This window comes from Mesocricetus auratus, unplaced genomic scaffold (assembly GCF_017639785.1).
Source record: "Mesocricetus auratus isolate SY011 unplaced genomic scaffold, BCM_Maur_2.0 Super-Scaffold_100028, whole genome shotgun sequence".
In the NCBI taxonomy this organism is placed as follows: Eukaryota; Metazoa; Chordata; class Mammalia; order Rodentia; family Cricetidae; genus Mesocricetus; species Mesocricetus auratus.
In genome coordinates this window covers 9,489,288-9,508,061 of record NW_024429209.1, presented here as the reverse complement: position 1 = coordinate 9,508,061, position 18,774 = coordinate 9,489,288, and the positions used below count along the sequence as shown (strand labels likewise).

General features: G+C 50.1%; 1 protein-coding gene across 3 annotated transcripts in view; it reads right to left on the bottom strand.

Moving 5' to 3' along the window:
- Nucleotides 1-17,301, bottom strand: part of Tox2 (TOX high mobility group box family member 2) — a 123,680-nt gene extending 106,379 nt beyond the window's left edge. Inside the window, exon 1 of one of the 3 annotated variants that reach the window (XM_040732860.1) lies at nucleotides 17,161-17,301. In XM_040732860.1, coding sequence (XP_040588794.1) covers nucleotides 17,161-17,259 — 99 coding nt within the window. In that variant the 5' untranslated portion in view covers nucleotides 17,260-17,301. Of the gene's footprint in view, nucleotides 1-10,313; nucleotides 10,447-17,160 lie in introns of those variants that run through there. The other 2 variants (XM_040732858.1, XM_040732863.1) reach the window with 2 other exon arrangements.
- Nucleotides 17,302-18,774: the final 1,473 nt, after the last annotated feature.

Here is an 18,774-nt window from a genome sequence, read left to right as displayed (position 1 = left end):
AAACAATAGCAGCCCTGAACTAACTGAGAAGGAAAACACCAGAACAGGTGTGCCCACAGTACTCAGGCTGCCCAAGCCTGTCCCCGCCCCTGTCCCCTGCCTCATGAAGCCTCTGCTGACTTACTAGTAACAAACTAATTTTAAACCCTGTGATTACTAAGGTTGATTTCCATGGAACCTTCCTTTCACAGCGCCGAGAACCTTGCCAGAGCGGTAATTGCCAAGTTCAATTTTAGCTCTGTCACACCCAACTGTCGGTGCTAAGGCAGCTGCTATGTCGCCAGGTAAGCCGGTAATGAAGTCAGCTTCGGGCGTCTAATTTCACAATATTGTGATGTCTCTGTCAGCACCTGTAAGAGCTGAGAAGCTGCGAGCTTCCATTGAACGGATTATACATGAGGGAAGTGACTGAAGCCGCTTGGTGTTTCTGGGGCTCTGTCTAGAGCCCAGGCCCGCAGGGATACTGTGGCTGCTGAGTCCTAGATGACTCTCCCCACAAAACTTAGACCACAGGCACACCGCACACTGCAGGCACTCTGGTCACCACCCTCCGCTGGTCCCCTCATCCTTGTCCTGTATCTGATCTGACCCTCCTCATGCTGCCGTGCACCCTCAAAAGACTCGATTTACCTTGCCAATCAGTTCTCTTGCTAAGGAAATAATGAAAAGGGCATTCAACACCCACTATTCCCACTTAAAAGCATTGCTAGTTCCCACTGTCCTCAAGGCCAGAGTCTAACGTGTCTCCCGATGAAGCTCTAACCACACTCAGCCCCACTGCCCTGCAACTCAGTCCCAGGGCTCCAGTCCCTTGCAGTCCTGGCTTGTACTGCCCGGTAGACAGGTTCTCCAGCCTCATTTCCTGTTGGTTCTACCCATCCTTTACATGGATGAAAAGCTCTGCATACCTGAGCAAAACCCATCAGGAGAGGGGCCTGGGAAACAGTGCAGTCAGAATGTTAAGTGCGTGCAAGCATGAAAACGTGAGTTCACAGCAAAGCACCCACGTGGACAGCTAGGTGCACACCTGTAATCTCAGTGATGTCTGGAACACAGGAGGACCAATGCAAAGTATGACTCGAGCTGGGACCACACCCTTCTCCTGAGAGCATCCCTCGGCAGTGGCCTCTCCTAGAATCCTTGGGGTGGGTTCTGATTCTAGGCATTTCAACATTTCACACCCACTTCAACGCTCTGGTCGATCCTCCAGCAACCTCTAGACCAGCAGCTCTCAACCGGTGTGTCGAGGCCCCTTTGGGGTCATATATCAGATATCCTGTGCATCAGGTATTCACATTATGATTCCTAACAGCAGCAACATTACAGTTATGAAATAGCAACAAGAGTAATTTTATGGTTGGAGGTCACCATAGCATGAAGAACGGTACTGAGGAACTGTGTTAAAGGGCTGAAGCCTTAGGAAGGTTGAGAATCACTGCTCTAGACCTTACTTAGTGATGCAGACTCTCTACCCCACCTACTGCATCAGCATCTCATTTGAATATCCTCCCCACTGTGGATGGGAGTCATCATCCCATCCTGGGGAACCGTGAACTGCCCTAACTATTAGCCATGCCTGCTGTGTGCTGTGCACGGTTCCTTTTACTCTGTGTTGGTGCAAATCTCAGCACTGCCCAGATGAAAGTTTCATGTCCTTCCAGCACAACTCACTCCCAGGATTCTGCTTCTTTTTAACCAAAGAGGAAGCAGCCCAGCTAGGTCTGGTGTCTTCTAAATGACAGGTCCACCAAAGACTCATCTGGGGACACTGGGCAGCCTGGTCCTCAAGAAACCCACAGTGCTGCAGAGACGGGATGTTTGCTTTAGCTAAAGCCTTTGCTTCCTTCTCACAGTGATCAGACCCACAGGAGTCTCTGCTCCAAGCGAAGAGGTCCTCATCTTGGCTAGAGATGGAACTGGGGGGAGGGGAAAGTAACCCCTCTTTGGAGACCCCGATCTAACCCACCAGGGGTTGATTCCCCTCCGAAGGGTACCCATGACCTTTGCAGAGCTAAATGCAATACAAGACTCCTATGTGCGGAGCAGACCCTAGGGCCAGCCTGGAGGCTGCAGTGATCCAGCTGCGTGTTTGGACAGGAGCCTCCCTGCAAAGCCCTGCCAACTCTGCCTGTCGCCTGAGGAGGGAAGCACTCACCTTTGCTAATCACCCTAATTCATTTTTTATTACCGATTTCCCCTGCTTCTATTTGCCCTCTGATTGAGGATATTACCCCAGGCATTTAAAAAACAACAGATCAGACCACAATGGCAAACACAGCTCTTCAACAAAATCTGCACTGATGGGCGTGTAATTCCACACCACAAAGACCTGGGGTCTGCAGGGTAGGCAGACCGAGCAGGAGGTATCTGCACAATTGAAAGTTTGTCGGAGATAATGAGCTGTGTGCAGAGGGTATAATAAAATGGGCACCTCCTCCTGCTGCCAGTGAATGTGGCCAACCCTTTTGGAAAAGGCATGCCAGGGGCTGGGGAAATGGCTCCATATGTATAAATGCTTGCTGAGCAAGCCGGAAGACCAGAGTTTGAGTCCGCAGGACTCATGTAAAGCTGGGCACAGTAGTATGTCTGCAAACCCTGTGTTCCTAAGGTGTGAGATGGGAGACAGATAGGCGAATCCCCAGAAGGTTGTGGGCCAGCAAGCAACAAAAAGATCCCGTATCAAAGTGGAAGGTGAGGACCAACAAGGTACATACCCACATATGTGCATGCACAGCACACACACAGAGAAATAACACACCAACAAAAACCAGGAACCATAAATACGCCATATGCTCTTCTATTTTATTTTATTTTTTTAAGGCACAGTCTCATGGAGCCCAAGTGGGCAACAAACTCACCGTTAGCCAAGGATTCCCATGATGCTCCTGCTTCCACACTCCAAGTGCTGGGGCTACAAGTGGGCACCACCCCACCTGGCTCATAGGGTGCTGGGGATGGAACCTAAGACTTTATACATGCTAGACTTCCTACAGACTGAGCCAGCTCCTCCAGACTCCTCCACGAAGCTGTTATTCTAGAGGGATAGGAAGGGAGGGACAGGGTCCACCGCCACAGGGACAAGGAAAATGACACACTATTTCCAGAAAAGTAAAAACAAACAACAAAAACAAAAACAATAATAGGGCATCTCTGATAGACCAGGATGGGGCAGTTAGCATTGAATACTAAAAAGGCAAAGGGCCAACATGAAGTGTTCTGGAATCTTCAGTGACCCAGGAACAGGTGAACACTCCCACCCAGTGCTTTTAGGTAGAAAATATCATGTTTGTGATTCACAGTTTGATAAAGAGAGTGGGGCCCATCTCTTCAGGACAGCCACCACCCAAGAGTCTTGCTTGCTCAACAGAAATGTTCCCACAGTAGAGAGAAATTCCCTTATCTCCAAAGGCCAGGCTGACTGTGCCCCAGATCCTCCAGTCCAAGCAATGGGGAGGGATGCGTCCCTCCTGGCAAAGCCAAGGTCACCTTGGCATGGAGATGGGTCTGGGTCTGATGGCCATTGCCTTAGAGGTCAAGCATGAATTCAAAGTCAGAGGCAAGTATTTCCAAGTTAAACCCATCCAGTTAGTGTTCCCACTTTCCTCCCTGGGATGCCACCAGGAGATCAGGGCTTGTCAACATTTGCCAGTCCCAGGCATAGCTTCTCCTGGCAAGGAGGTAAGGAAGGCCCAGAGACGGTGAGTAAGATTATTCTTGTTAACACTGCCTGGATGCATTATGGGACATTTCTAGAAAACAAGTGCCTCTTTTCTCTCCTTTTTTCCTTCCACAACTTAGCACTGAGCACTTATTACATAAGCAGCATGGCAGGTACTGGATGTTAACTCTGCACATGAGCTAAATCACTGGTTCTCACAATTCACTCTCCAGAGGGGAAACAGTCAAGCAATTTCACAGACATATTATGCCCCCAAAGGAACGTACTAGAGACTAGGGTGGTGAAGAGGATGACATGTCAGGAGCCAGAGTACGGCAAGGGGCTAGAGCTGAGACTGAAGGGTGGGAACAGTGCCAGTCTCCATAAGAGGATGCAGATTGGAACCTCCCAGGCAAGGTCAGCAGGCGCAGTGGTGTGAGGCGGGCAGGCAGCAGGGATAAAATGAAGGCCATAGCAGAACTGACTGTGTCCCCAGAACAGAGTCTGGAGCCTGGGGCTTCATGCAAAGTAGCTGAAAGTGAGGTCTGGAAAGCAGGAAGTGGCTAGACCCCATGGGGACGGACAGGGCTGCACAAGGAGGTTTAGACAGAGCTCTGAGAGGACACACTTTAGGGCTGTGTGGCTCTGAGCCGTAACTCACTTCTGTACACAGACTAGATGGATCTGATTCTACAGCGGAAAGATCTCCACAAAGGCTTCATAGCCCTCCCAGCATGGAACACTCAGTCACTGGACAGAAAATGTCTCTAAACTGCTTTGAGCACTGAAGGTCCTGGACCGGAATGAGGGAGGTGGCCATCTTTCAGAAAAACAGGAGAACAACAGAGTGAATGAGCAGATCACCAAGCATCAAAGCAGGCAGAGCTCTGTGAGTTCAAGATCAGCCTGGTCTACACAGTGAGTTCCAGGATAGACAGCCACTTTGATCCTGGAAGACAGGACCCAGAGCCTTTGGCATGTTTGGGGCTCCGTCTGAAAGGGCAGAAGGTGACTCCCTGAAGTGTGACAACTATGCTGAGACTCTTTCTGCTGGGATTAAAGGCATGAGCTCTGTTTCTCTTTTAGACTGATTCACTCTCATGTAGCCCTGATTGGCCTTGAACTCACGGAGATCCATCTGTCTCTGTCTCCTAAGTCCTGGGATTAAAGATGTGTGCCACCGCTACCCAGCTTCTATGGCTGTGGCTGGCTTTGCGTTCTGATCTTCAGTGGCTTTATTAGATCATAAACAATATATCACCACAAGTTCTTACCTCATTTGATTTCATAAGCAGGCAAACACTGCTACTTCCACTTTGGAGATGGGGAAACTGAGGCCTGGAAATAATGAATAGCTTCCCAGATGCTCCCCTCCCTAGCCTCATCTCCTGGCCTGCCCATCACCTCTGTGCTTTTCACCTGCTGTTCTGTCCACCTGGGATGCCTGCCTACCCAGGCTCTGATAACTTGGGAGAGCAGGCACGCATCCTCTTGTCTGAGAAGCCCTCACCATCTGTCTCTGGCCTGGCCTGGTGATCCCATGGTACCTGAGTTATAATACCTAATGCTAACTACACACATTGGAAATCACTCTTGTCATACATCTAATAAGACAGAAGCTCATACAGGGTAGGGGCTAGTGTGACTCACCCATCTGTACCTGTCACCTGCCACAGAGCCTCGGACACAGTGGACTGGAAATGGTTTTTGGATGGTGGGATGAATCAATGAGGAAAAGGTAAGTGCACCGACTCTTAACAAAGTGTTACATCCAGGTATGACTCCGGGTGAGTATGATAAAGCATATTTCTTGGTCAGTGTATGTGTGTGCATATGTGTATACATGTGTGTGTGTTCATGTGTATGTGTTGTTTAATGTATGCTGGGTTTTTCATGTGTGTGGTATATTTGTGTACATGTGTGTTCATGTGTTTTTTTCTATCCATGTGTGTAGTATATTCATGTGTATGTGTTTATGTGCATGTATGTATGCATGTCTTATAAAGCTCAACCAGAGATTCAGCAGTTAAAGCACCTGCCACGCAACCATACGGACCTAAGTTCCATTCCTAGCGCCCATATAAGGAGTCAGGTATGTCTGTAATCCCAGCACTGGGGAGGAGGAGATGGGGGAGGCATCCCTGAGACTTTTTGGACAGCTAGTCTAGACCCAAGTTCAATGAGAGAACTTGTCTCAAAAGACAAGGTGGAGAACAATTGAGGAAGACACCCAGTGTCACTTTCTGGCTTCCACACACCCACATGTGTCTATAAACTATATGCATACGCACACTTGTGCATATACATTCATGCTCTTGAGTGAGCACACCTGCACGTAAACACACACACACACACCACCCTTGGATGAACAAGACAGCAAATGCAGTTTAAGATCAACCAAGAAAATCCTATCCTGTGAACTGGCTACAAACTCTCTGGAGGCAGGATGCTGCTAGCACACCCTCAGCCAATGTGCTCTACAGGGGGAAATGACCCTGGCAGCTGACTTGAGAAACTATCTACAGATGATGAATATCTGATAGAGTAGCCATATTTTGGGATTTCCTGAGCACAGTGACAATTGTATTACAATGCCCCTTGCGGGGACCCTATCAATAAAGAGACATGCCACGATGCACTTGTCCGTCTGTACTGCCTGGACTGAAATCCAGAGGGAGGGGACAGCACAGAGAAGATATTCTGGTCTCTCTATCTCTGGGACTCCAAAGGGATCTTCTCCTGCAGGTAACAGCAGGCTCTGGTTCCTATTCCAAATGCTTCCAGGACACCAGATGCCTCACCTGGCTTAGTCTTGTGAGTTAAGTCTCAATGTGTGAGGGGCTTCCTGAGGCTTCTCATATTCTCTATTGAAGATGTAAACTCCTGGACAGAGGTGGTACTCGCTGCTCTCCCAATGGTCACGTGACCTGGGCAGTCTCAAGTAGCAGTAATGAGCTAGAAAACAATTGCTCTGATCTCCCAGAGATCTCAGCACCATCATGAGGTGGGAGTATAGTATTAGGAATGTGGGGTTCAGGAGGCTGAGAAGCAGCCTTCGTGGCAGGTGATTTGGGAGCCACCTTGCCCTCAAAGCCCCTTTCTCACAGCAGCCACATATCTCCTTACTGCCATGGTCCCAAAGGGGCATGGCACTGCAATTGTCACTGTGCTCAGGAAATCCCCAAGTATGGCCACTTTATCAACTATTTATGATCTGTTCAAGGTCACCTAGTGTCTAAGCCCCAGGACATGAACCTAGGCACTTCATCATCCACCACCTGGCTTTGCATTCAAAGCTAACTTACTTCTCAGGTGGATACAGAGAACAGAGGAGGCATGGGGGATCCTGAAATCACCCCCACAGAGCTGTCAGCAAACGTTTGCAGAATAAGCAAGCAAGCCCCAAAGCCCAGTGTCTACCTTCCTCTCCGGAAAGTCCTGGTCCATCCAAAACAGCACAGTGCAACAACAAAATTTATGCATGAGATTGACCTGGGGTTAACTGTGGAATCAAAATCATTTGCAACAAGTTTCTGAATCACTCTGAAAATGAGGCCCAACTTCGAGATAAGCATGCTTTAATTAGCTGCAACGTGGAAGCGACCTATTGGCAAATGTGGCCTGAAGTTGAGACCTAAGGCAAGAGGCCCGGCTGGAGCTGCCAGACCCATAGGAAAAGCAAGAAGCAAGCAGCACACGTGTGCACAGAGATGCGTGCACATAGTGTCGCCGCACACACACTTGCCTGAACATACATACACACACGAGCAGGAACATACATGCACACACCTCTCAGGAGGGAGCTTCATGTGGAGGTCACCCACCGAGACAAGGCTAGTTCCTTTGCCACCTGTGGTACTTCAGCTATTTGGGTCAGTTTCCCCGCCTACAAGTGGTAACGGGTCAGTAAGTGAATTGTGCTTATTTCCCCCACGAAAATTTAAACAAAACTTGCTAAGCAGGAACTAGGTGCTTCAGGCAGCTGGTAGGCATACTTTCACCTTCTCCCCTTGCTTCTGAATCCCAACAGGATGACAAAATAAAAATCTACCTACCTTAATCTATCATAGGTAAAGTAGAGATACATATGCCTTCATAATACATATTTATTCATAATTCAGATACTGACCTGTTTATGGGAGAATGCAATCAGTCCATAAGAGCCCAGAGGGCAAAGGAAGAGGACACCAATCAGAAACACTGAAAAGCCACAGGAAATAAAGAAGTCAAAGGACAGACTGACACCATCGCCTGGGAGGCCAAAGGAACAAGCACCCCGGCCCTCAGTCCCTGGAGAAGCTCTCCTAACCAAACCCTGTAGAGTCCCAAGAAAGGCTGCTAAGGCTGGGAACGGGGCAAATGAAGAGATCCATGCATTAGCCCAAAGCCTTTGATCGCTGGCTTGGCCTCAACCTACAGCTAAAAAAACAGCATATCTTATATTTTTGCTGTGAAACTCAGATTAAAAAAATAACATAGATGGTAGAAGTCCCCACAGATGAAAATAATAGACATGGTGGAAGTCACTGCTGGAATAGAACATTGCGTCCCTACTATCTCTACCACAGCACAGCAGGCACTTTGGACCGAATCACACACTGTGATGGAGGCTTGCCTGTGCATTCTAAGACTCACAGCAGCATCCCTGGCCCCTGCCTGCTAGCTGGCAGATGCATCCCCTCCCCGTAAGAGATGACAACCAGAAATAACCTAAAACTGTGCCGTGGTAGAGAAGCTCTGGCCCGGGAACTCAGATATCACTGCAGGGGCTGGTAGGATCGTGGGGTTGTGTTTTGAGCCCAGAACTTCAGTTCTGTGTGTTCCTGTCAGTAAATCCTGTATCTGCACAGTTGGCAGTCATTGTATTTACACAGACCGAAACCTACAGGGTGATTTATCACCTCAGCTTGGGAGAAGCAATAAAAACATATGGTCGGTAATTATTAACTTAATGAGTCATGGTAAATGGTAATTTTATATCTTAGAGAGAAGATGTTGTGTAACACAGGGTGATAAATTTTGATCAATTACCTTGATGCTTAAAACTTGCCATGGTGCAATTGGGATTTCTGGTGCCTTCGGAAGATTGTGGTTTTACAGTGCCCATTGCCAGTTTTTCTAGAATGCCTACTGTGGGGTTGGTACTGAGAATTCAGTCCAATCCTGAATTCTCAGCCACTCGATGAAAAAGTGTGTATCTACCAGATGAAAAACCCAGTTGATCTGCAATCTACTGACTCAGACTGTAGACTAACAGTGACAGTGTTTGACCTTTGGGACACTGTCACACAACTGAGTCTTACATGAGAGAGGAGCTGTGTGGGGGGACACACAGTGGGGGGAGGGTGTTCCAAGCAGGGGAAAGGCATCATGGGAGATCTGTCTACCCGGTGACAAGACCTAACTGTAGGGGAGCAAGCACACCCACATGTTACACTTCAGCCTGCTTGGTTTAGAGTGGGGATGGGTGTAGAAGGACAGAGGCTTTACTTTCCCAAATTCAGACCAGGCTCCAAGATGGTTTCCTGGACTTCCGCTGAAGGGAAAGTTCAACGGCTTGTGTGTGCCTCCCCTCACTTGCCAGGGGCATTCTGCTTCTCAAACAGCATAGGGACAACCAGAAGACCCTACACACATTCATTCACTCATGCCATGAGTGAATGTCCACTGGATACTTATCTACCAGGCCCACTCTGGGAACACAGGAGTCCTCCCTTACCACAGAGACAACATCTCAAGACCTCTCAAAAGGCCCAGTGGGAGTTGCTCACTGTAGCTGAGAGGCTGGTCTCTGGGACCCTTGGAGGCTCTAGGGGAGGGATGTTTTAACAGCAGCAAGCCCTGCTTCTCGCAGCTCTATGGCTCTGGTTTGAAGTATAATCAGTCATTTGTTCCTACACCTGCTCCTGCCATGAGTGTCTTTGCCAGGAGGTGAGGTAGCCAAGAGGCAGCGTTCAGGAAGCCCAAGCCTATAGGCTAAATTACCTTTCTTCCTTTCTTCCTTCCTTTCTTCCTTCCTTTCTCTCTCTCTTTCTTTCTTTCTTTCTCTCCTTCTTTTCTTCCTTCCTTCCTTTCTTAACTTCTTATCTTTTAGCTTCCAGTTTATTTTTTTATTGTTGAGACAGTTTCTTTATATAGCCTAGGCTAGCCGGAAACCCATGATAACCTCTCTCTTATAAAGTTAGCCTGCCTTGGGTATTTTGTTATAGCAATGAAAAGCAGACTAATACACTCTTCAAAAGGCACCCCCCTACCCCTGGTGGAGGATCCCTCCATGCACCACAGTTATAAAAGACTCCCTGCCTTCCATTTCATTACATCACTCCACCACACCATCCTGAAGGGGTGATGGTCACTGATTTGATTCTCCTTTGTAAGCAGAGAAATCAGCAAGACAAGGAAAGCTAATGACATGTTCAAAGTCTCTCAGGAGATTGGAGTGAGCTGTGGTGGGCCTGGGCTGCTGTTCCTGACACACAAAAAAGTGATCCTAGGAGGACCCTCTGGGCAGGCCTGTTACAGGACTATATGAAAGTAAAGAGCTTCCTGCAGAGATGCTGGCCTCCTGGCAAAACCCCTTAATTCCAGCCATCCTAGGGCTCCTCCCACAAGACCATCCCCTGCCCCCTGCAGAAGGAAGTCATGCAAATCTCACCTCATAGATGCTGTAAAGTCTTCAGACTCCCCAAGTCCAGGATAGGAAGTAAAAGCAAGATTACTTCATGGATTTCATCAAACGGAGCCTCTAGTCATTGAGTAACCACATTTTCCTAGTTCCCATCCTTACACGATGCTGTGTCCAGAACTGTGTGGGTGGAAAGCAAAATAATTCACCCACCACCACTTTCTTACTGAGCCATTATGAGACGGCACCATGCCAAGTGCTGGCATGGTTCCTGCCTGCCAGGAGTCCACACAAAACTGTATACAAACAACCAAGCAGCCACTACACAACTGTGGCCTGTAACATGTAACCAGCTGTGGCATCACATAGAGCCTCAGGAGATGTGCCAATCCCAAGGGTCCATCCCCCAGGACCAAATGAATCGAAATCCCTGAAAGTGTGGCCCAGAAATCTGCTTTTTTTTATTAATTTATCTTTTACATTCCAATCCCAGTTCCCCCTCCCTCCTCTCTTCCTGTTCCTCCCACTTCTCCCACCTTGCCTCCCATCTGCTCCTCTGTGAGGGTAAGGCCTTCCCTAGGAAGTCTACGAAGTCTGTTCCATCACCTCACTGAGGCAGGAGCTAGGCACCTCTCCACCACACTGCACACCCCTGTGTCTAGGCTGAGCAAGGTATCTCTCCATAAAGAATGGGCTCCACTCAGTGAGTTTGTGCATTAGAGTTAGATCTTGGACCCACTGCCAGGGGCCTCATACATTGCCCCAGTCACTCCATTGTCACCTATATTAAGGGAGTCTAGTTTGGTCTTATGCAGGTTCCCCATTTGTCAGGCCTGAGTCAGTGATCTCTCCCTAGCTCAGGTCAGCTGATTCTGTGGGTTTCCCCATCATGGTCTTGACTCCTTTGTTCATATTATCGCTCCTCCCTCACTTCAACTGTACTCCAGGAGCTTGGCCCATTGGTTAGTTGTGGATTTCTGCATCTGCTTCCATCTGTTTCTGGAAAAGGGTTCTAGCTTCTCTGGGGTTGTGGATTGTAGCCTGGGTATCTTTTGCTTTTTGTCTGGTATGAGTAAGTAAATACTATATTTGTTTTTCTGGGTCTGGGTTACCTCACCCAGGATGGTTTTTTTTTCTAGTTCTGTCCATTTGCCTGCAAATTTTAGGATGTCATTGTTTCATACTGCTGAGTAGTACTCCTAGGAATCTGTTTTTAGAACTTACCAAGCAGAAGTTGGAGTCTGTCTCTGTGGTTAGGATCTCTAGCTGCTCTTGACGAGAGCTGGAATTCACTTCCCATCATCCACATTCTCACAACTACCTGCAACTTTAGCTCCAGAATATCCAAAACCCTCTTTTGGCCTCCACAGGCATCTGTACACATGTGTGTATATGTACATCCAGTCATACACATAAATAAAAATAAAGCTTTGAAAAATCTTACCAAGTGACTCTCATGTACATAAATTTTCAAAATTTCAAGAGTCAGTCATCAACCTCCTACCTTAAAATGGCAAAACAGGAGCTGAGGTGACCAATCAGCAGATAAAGTGCTTGCTGCGTCAGCATGAGGACCCAAGTTTGGATCCCCAGAACCCAGGAAAAGGCAGACATGGAGGCACACGTTAATAATCCCATGCTAGTGGGGTAGAGACAGGTAGACCCTAGGAGACTCTAGCCAAAATGTTGAGTTGGGGCTCAATGAGTAACTGGTCTTAAAAATATATGAGGGAGGAAAGCTCTGGTTTGCTTTCCATTGTTATGGTAAACACTATGATCAAAACCAACTTGAGGAGGGAAGAGTTCATTTAGCTTACAGGTTACAGTCCATCATTGAGGGAAGTTGAGGACGGAATCTGGATTTAGGAACTGAAGCAGAAACCATGGAGGAACACTGCTTACTGGCTCACTTCCTGTTGGCTTGCTCAGCTTGTTTCACATACAGCCCAGACCCATTTGCTAGGGGGTGGCACCACCCACAGTGGGCTCGCCCTCCCAAGTCAATCAGCAATCAAGAAAATGCCCAGCAGACATGCCAATCTTGTAGAATCAATTCCTCAACCAAGATCTAGGTTTGTGCAACATTGATTAAAAACTACAACTGTGACAACACCCCGTGTCAACTTTTGCCTCATCATGTGCACACACACACACACACACACACACACACACACACACTTGCAAAGCAGCCCCAGGCCTTGGCTCACCTTAACCCTCTTCCTTACTTCATATCCAGAGACCTGTTAATCATATTGCTATATATTTTATCCATAGGCAGACAGACAGATAAGCTTTGAGAGCAACAATGTGGGTTTACTGTGTTCATTGTCATAACACTGGTTACCTCATAAGGTTCTAGAACAAAGCAGTGATCAATAAATATTTGTTGATTAAATAACTGATGATAGAACAAGCCACATCCCACACATTACTAGTCATTGGGAGAGCCTGGAGAAAGAGAGAAGGTAGCCGGTCACAGAGTGCTCCATGAGAGTGGCACCCAGGTTGGCCTTTAGTGGGTATCAAATAGGGATAAAGGATGTTCAGAACAGAGGTTAAAATAGGTGTCAGGTGGTTAATACCACCACCAACTAACCAATAGCTGGTTTGTGCCAAGAACAGTCCTAGCCTGCATCCCTTACTCCTGTATCCTGACTCTCAGAAGCAGGCAGTGTCCTCCAGAGGGTGGGGCTGGAGCCCCAGCTGCTCTTCTGAAGGATCCAGGTTTGATTTCTATCACCCACATGGTGGCTCATAACCGTCTGTAATGCCAGGCCCAGGGCTAGCTGATGCCCTCTTCTGGCCTCCAGGGGCATTGCATCTTCATCATCCTGCATACGCATACAGTCAGGCAAAATATTCATACGCATAAAACAAAGATAAATAAATCTTAAAGAAAAATTCTAAAGAGGGTACCTATATTAAGTTATGTTAAATAATTTTCTCTTCCCACAAAAAGACCTGTAGAAGAATATTTGGCACAGCTTTATTTACAATTTCCCCAGACTGAAAACAAACCCAAATGCCCATCATCAGGTGAATGAAGTAGCCAAATGTACTGTATTTACACAATGCAATAGCACTCAGCAACAAAGCGGGAAAAAAACCACAATGCGCGCGTGCGCACACACACACGTGCACACTCACGCACATACTCACCAAAAGAATCTCAAAGGCAGGCCGAGCAAAACAGAAGCCATACTCAAAATGCCTATGTTGCATATGAAATTCTAGGGCATAAATGGAGTTAATAGTCCTAAACTGAAACAAACCTTGGGGAGTAGAAGTAGGAAATCAGCTGTCACTGGGACAGTGGATGGGTGCTGGCTGGGAAGAGCACAAGGGGGCTTCCTGGAGTAATGGAGATATTCTCTACCTAGACTGGATTAGTGAATACGTGGCTGTTTGTATCTGTGAAAGCTCATTTACGTTTTACTAAATTAAGTCATACTCAGTAACAACAAAGAACTAGAGAGCCTAGAGGTGGCTTAGAGGGTAAAGGCACCTGTGGCCAAACCCAACCACCTAACTGACTACTGGGACACACACAGTAGGAGAGCACCTCTGACTTCCATGCATGCCCACACGCATGCATAAATACATTTTTAAGGAGACAGAAATAATTTTCTCTACTTCATAAAACCACATATGGAGCTATGAAGACAGGTTCACCCTGTCCCAGTGGCTAATGGGCACCAGTCTGCCTTAACTGAGTTGGGAGCTCCCAGCCTGGTAAAGTGCCTTCCAAAATCTGAATGGAAGGAATTCAATTCTCTGTGGATGGAAATCATGGGTCCCCAGCCCCCAAACCATGGCAGAGACTCACAAGGAGACCAGACTACTGTCCTGCTGCGAATTGAGAAACTTTGATTCAACCTCAGCTGTGCCTTCCATCTGCTCAGTAAGCCACGGGTGTACCGCTCCATGACTCAGTTTCCCCTTCTATGAAGCAAAGAGATTAACAGTTCCTCTCAAGAGATCCCAGATCCTCCATGCGAGAGGCCAGGAGCCCCTGTGCTTACCAGGCAAGGTTTCTACATTTTAAAAGTAACATGCTTGCGATTTTTCTAATGCATGCTAATATTACCGTGATCAATAAATTAACACAAGTATTTCGAAGCTAAAATGAAGCCACAGTGGCTTATTATTGTGCCTTTTCTTGAGCAACAACAACAACAAAAAGAAATCAGAAAACCAAAAGAACAGCTAGTGCTCATGACTTCGATTAAGAGGCTAGGAATCTCTATGTAGAGGATTGCTAAGGGGACAGTCACCAAGGGGATGGTCGCCAAGGGGACCGTCGCCAAGGGCCCTTCCAGGTCAACTGCCCCACGGTTGTCTGACATCATTTGGGCAAATGCTTGAGAGAGACAAGCCTCTTGTCCTGGCTCCAGGAGCAGAGCCCCAGTGTGTGGGTAGCCCTGGCTCTGTATCCCATATTACACCACCTCCTAACACAGACACACAGCTACAGTGTGCCTATTAGCACACCTTCACCTCTGATAGTGAGCCCCTGCGAGGGAGCTTGGAGCGTGGATATTTTCTTTCCACAACCTTTCACCGTCATTTCTGAGTCTGAGGGGGCGGGGAAGAAGAGTTCCTGGTCATAATGAACCCCATGAACCAGCATGGAAGGCCACGGCCCACTGGGGAATCTGCCGACAGAATCGGGCTTAAGCTGAGCCAGGTGCTCCAGCACCCCAGCGTGACGACTGAGCAGCAGAGCCCAGGTCTAAGCACGTGGTCACACCTTCCTGTCAAGCATTCTAGTGGCTTGTCCTACCCCCGCTATGCGCAAAACTTCTCCAGCCATGGGCCAGGGTCCTAGAGCACAGATAGAACCCCAAATCTCCACCCTCCACTTCTGCTCCCTCCCCGGCGGGTTGCGACCTCGAAGGTTCTGGTGCTGAGTCAGAGGTTTCTAAAGCTTCTGAATAAAATGCGCGGGATGGGGGTGGGGTAGAATGGGGGGGCTCGGCAGGGTCCTGCTTCCCAAAGGCGACAGTGGAAGACAGTCCGTCCCCACTCTGATAGGGTTTGCAGATACATCACCTCCAAAAGACCTCTTCTAGCTAATCTCTACCTCCTCCCCAGCCCGGGTACCCAGATTTTAAGGCACAAATGCCCATTCTCCACCAAGGCCTCTAAGCCAGAGGTTGAACCCTGTCTTGCCCATCTGGTATTTTAAACGTAACAAAGCCAAGAACAGAAGGTGACCCACTGTCCCATCCTTCAGCTCCTTATAAAACTCCACTTGCTGTTTTTAATCTATTTTCCCACCACCACACTGGAAGCGGCTCCGGAACCCGCCTTCTCTCTAAGGCACCATCCCCCTCTCAGGCTTCCAACTTTGCGGATCAGCGCACAAAAAATAATCTGCTCTCCCCTCCGCGAGATGCGTGCCTCCCACCTCCGCCCCGGGACGACCCCCGCCTGCGCGGCCCGCGCCACCCGGACAAGGGTGAACTGCAGAGGGCTCCCGGCCGCAGCCGCTCCCTTGGGGCCTGAGGACGCACTTGCAGAGGCCCAGCCCCGGAGGCCCAGCGATCGGCCGGACGCTCTCCTCCCGCCGTATCCAGGCAGTACCCCCGCAGCCAAGATCTGGGCGGACAGCCTGTGGGGAAGGGGACAGACCCCAGAGGGTCGCGGCTCCAGCCACGCGACGCGCACTCACCACGCAGCACCGCAGAGCCCGCGCGTCTGCACCTCGACCGCCCGGAGACCCACGCGCGCTGCTCAATCCGGGCTCCGAGTGACGAAAAGCCGCGCTCGGCTCCAGCCTAACCCGGACCGACGCACAGACCCGGGGACGCACCGACCGTCTGGCTTCCCAACTAAGTTTCAAAGTTCCCTTCCCTACGAGGGAAGAGGACTCGGACAGCGCGACTGCCCCTGACCCTGCCCGCTGGGCTCGAAGAGGAGCTGGGGTCGGACGCCTCAGGTCCCAGGATCCAGGCACAGGCTCCGGACGCTGCCGCGCTACGGGGACTTAGCTGGAGTTGGGGACAGAGATCTTAGGAAAATGGGGAGGGGGGAGCTAGAAGTGCCTCCTCCTTGCAGCCCAAGCATGAAGGGACGCTAGCTCCCGACCCAGGGAAGGGACAGGCCTTGATTGGACGCCACCAGCATAGAATCCGAGGCACCATGGGGCAGTGATGGCCAATTAGTAAACGGCCCAATTAGTGCGCGGCACCGACAAGTTAAAACCCCGACGCGCGAGTACGGACGACCGAGGGGTGGGGGCGGGGAGTGAAGGATGCTGGAGCCTGTGACTGTCCCTGGGTGTGCCCGGGTATGACTGTGTGGCCGTCAGGGCGACTTGTAGCTGAAGCTTCTCGTCCAGGGGATGGACCTGTGTGGCCGTGTGCGCTTGTGGGTCATTGTGAGTGCGAGCTGGGACTGTCGGAGCTACTTCTTTGTGTGACTGTCCCTGGTTGTCACTGAATGTGACAGCGGAGAGGATCATGTACAGCAGCGTTGTGTGTGTTAGTGTAGCCGTGTACGTGGGCGAGAGGCTGAGTGTGGTTGGCGACAAATGACTGGCACGGTGACTTATGTGGGACGGTGAAGGCTGTGTGTGGTGCCGCCTGGCTGGGTGACAGAGAGTCGCTGCGCGTCGGCTTGTGAATGAACGTGAAGTGTGGGTGAGTGTGTCACCGTGTCGTCGTGCGGGTGGCTGTCGGGCTGACTTCTGCCTGTGATCTACAACTCAGGCGTGTGTGTGACCGCGAGGGTGGCGGTGTGAGCGGCACGTGCCCGTCGACGGGGCTGTTGTGTGCCTGTCCCTGTTGTGAGCCCCAAAGTGGCCGCGTCCGTCTGCAGCCGAGAGGTGACTCCTGCCCCACACTCGAGCCCGGGACACCCGGCCCCCGCCTACCTTGCCGCAGTGGTAGTAGTCCAGGTGCGCCAGGCCGGCCGGCTCGGCCCCAGGCCGCGCACCCACCGCGGGCGCCGAGGGATACAGGCGGACGTCCATGGCGGGCGCGGCGGCGGCGACTCCCGCGGGCAGTGCCTGGGCGGGCGGCGGTGGGAGCCCTTTGCGAGCCGGTGTGCGAGCGCGGGGGGCGGGCTGGGGGCGGCGCCCGGAGGGGAGCTACGCCCTCCCGCCACGCCCTCCCCCGCCCCTCCGGCAAGCGCTATTGTTCCGGCCTCCGGCGCTGCCGAGGGCAAGGGGGCCCTGGTCCTCCTCTGGGTTGGGCAGTCTCTCGGGTCCCCGCCCAGCCCTCCGCCCCTAGTATTACTTGCCAGTCTAAGTGGACCTTTCCTGTCCCGCCTTTTGTCATCAAGAGCGAGAGGAGTCAGAGGAAAGAGAAAAGCCCCTAGGCCACACCTGTCCAGAAACGGGACATTCCCCGCCCTAAATATTGGAGGCAGTGTCAATCCCCACCAGGCATGTCGGGCCTTCGGAAGTGGTGGCGGCAGCACTCATCTAGAGATGGGTGCTGTCTTACCTGTCCAACTTGGTTGGCCCTTTGACTCACACGGATCTTAGAACAGTGTCCCCGCCCCCAACACACACACACTCACACACACACTCACACACTCACACACACTCGCACACACACACACACACACACACACCTCAAGCTGATCTGAGTTACTCAGAAAGAGGCTGGAAACCAAAGTGCATAAACGTTAGTTTTACATATGGGGGAAATCGAGGCAGGGATTTGAGCATCAGTAATGGAGTGCATCCAGAACTGAAAGCCTTCTCCGTCCACTTTAGTGTAAAGACTGGGAAGGCTCAAAGCCTAGTACAGTCGGCCATCATCCAAGGCCTTCTGAACACCAGAACAGCAGCGCGGATCTGCCTCCCTTGCCTCCGCCAATGCACCAGAATCTCCCAGACACTTGCTAGCTGCGAGAACTGTCAGGGCCGGTCTTTCACTCCTTTCCTCCATTCATCCCCACCCCACATCCAGTTCCTGAGTTCTGGGTTCTGGAATACTTTCGAGGTCTGTCTGGTAAGGAGAACTGGAGAAAACGACTTGAGCCTCATGCCTCATTGAAGACTGCTTGAAACTAAGGGCTCTAAAGAGCTGCTTGAACTTTGCTGGTCCTGGCCAGGAGCAAGAACCTCTCTAACCATGAAATCCAGGCATGGCCACATCAGAGTGGGCACTGGTCCTTCAGCAAAGGCTGGAGAACAACAGAGGGAAATTACAGCCCAGAAAGGAAAGAGCTTCTAAATAAACTTCAATCATTGTTTCTAGAAACACCAGGCTCAGTCTTATCAAAAGGGAATTCCCCACAGGCCTCTCTCCTTTTTTTTCTCCCCCAGATCTGGCTACCCAACTAGCCTGGCAGTATTCACTGGAACACACACACACACACACACACACACACACACACACACACACACATCGCTTCTCCACATCACTGTATCATAAATCCAGTATTTCACACGCTCATGGGCTGCTTCTTCGTTCTCTGTTCTGTTTACTTTTCTCTCCTTGTGTCATCAGCGCACTGGGTCACTCCAGCTTTGTAA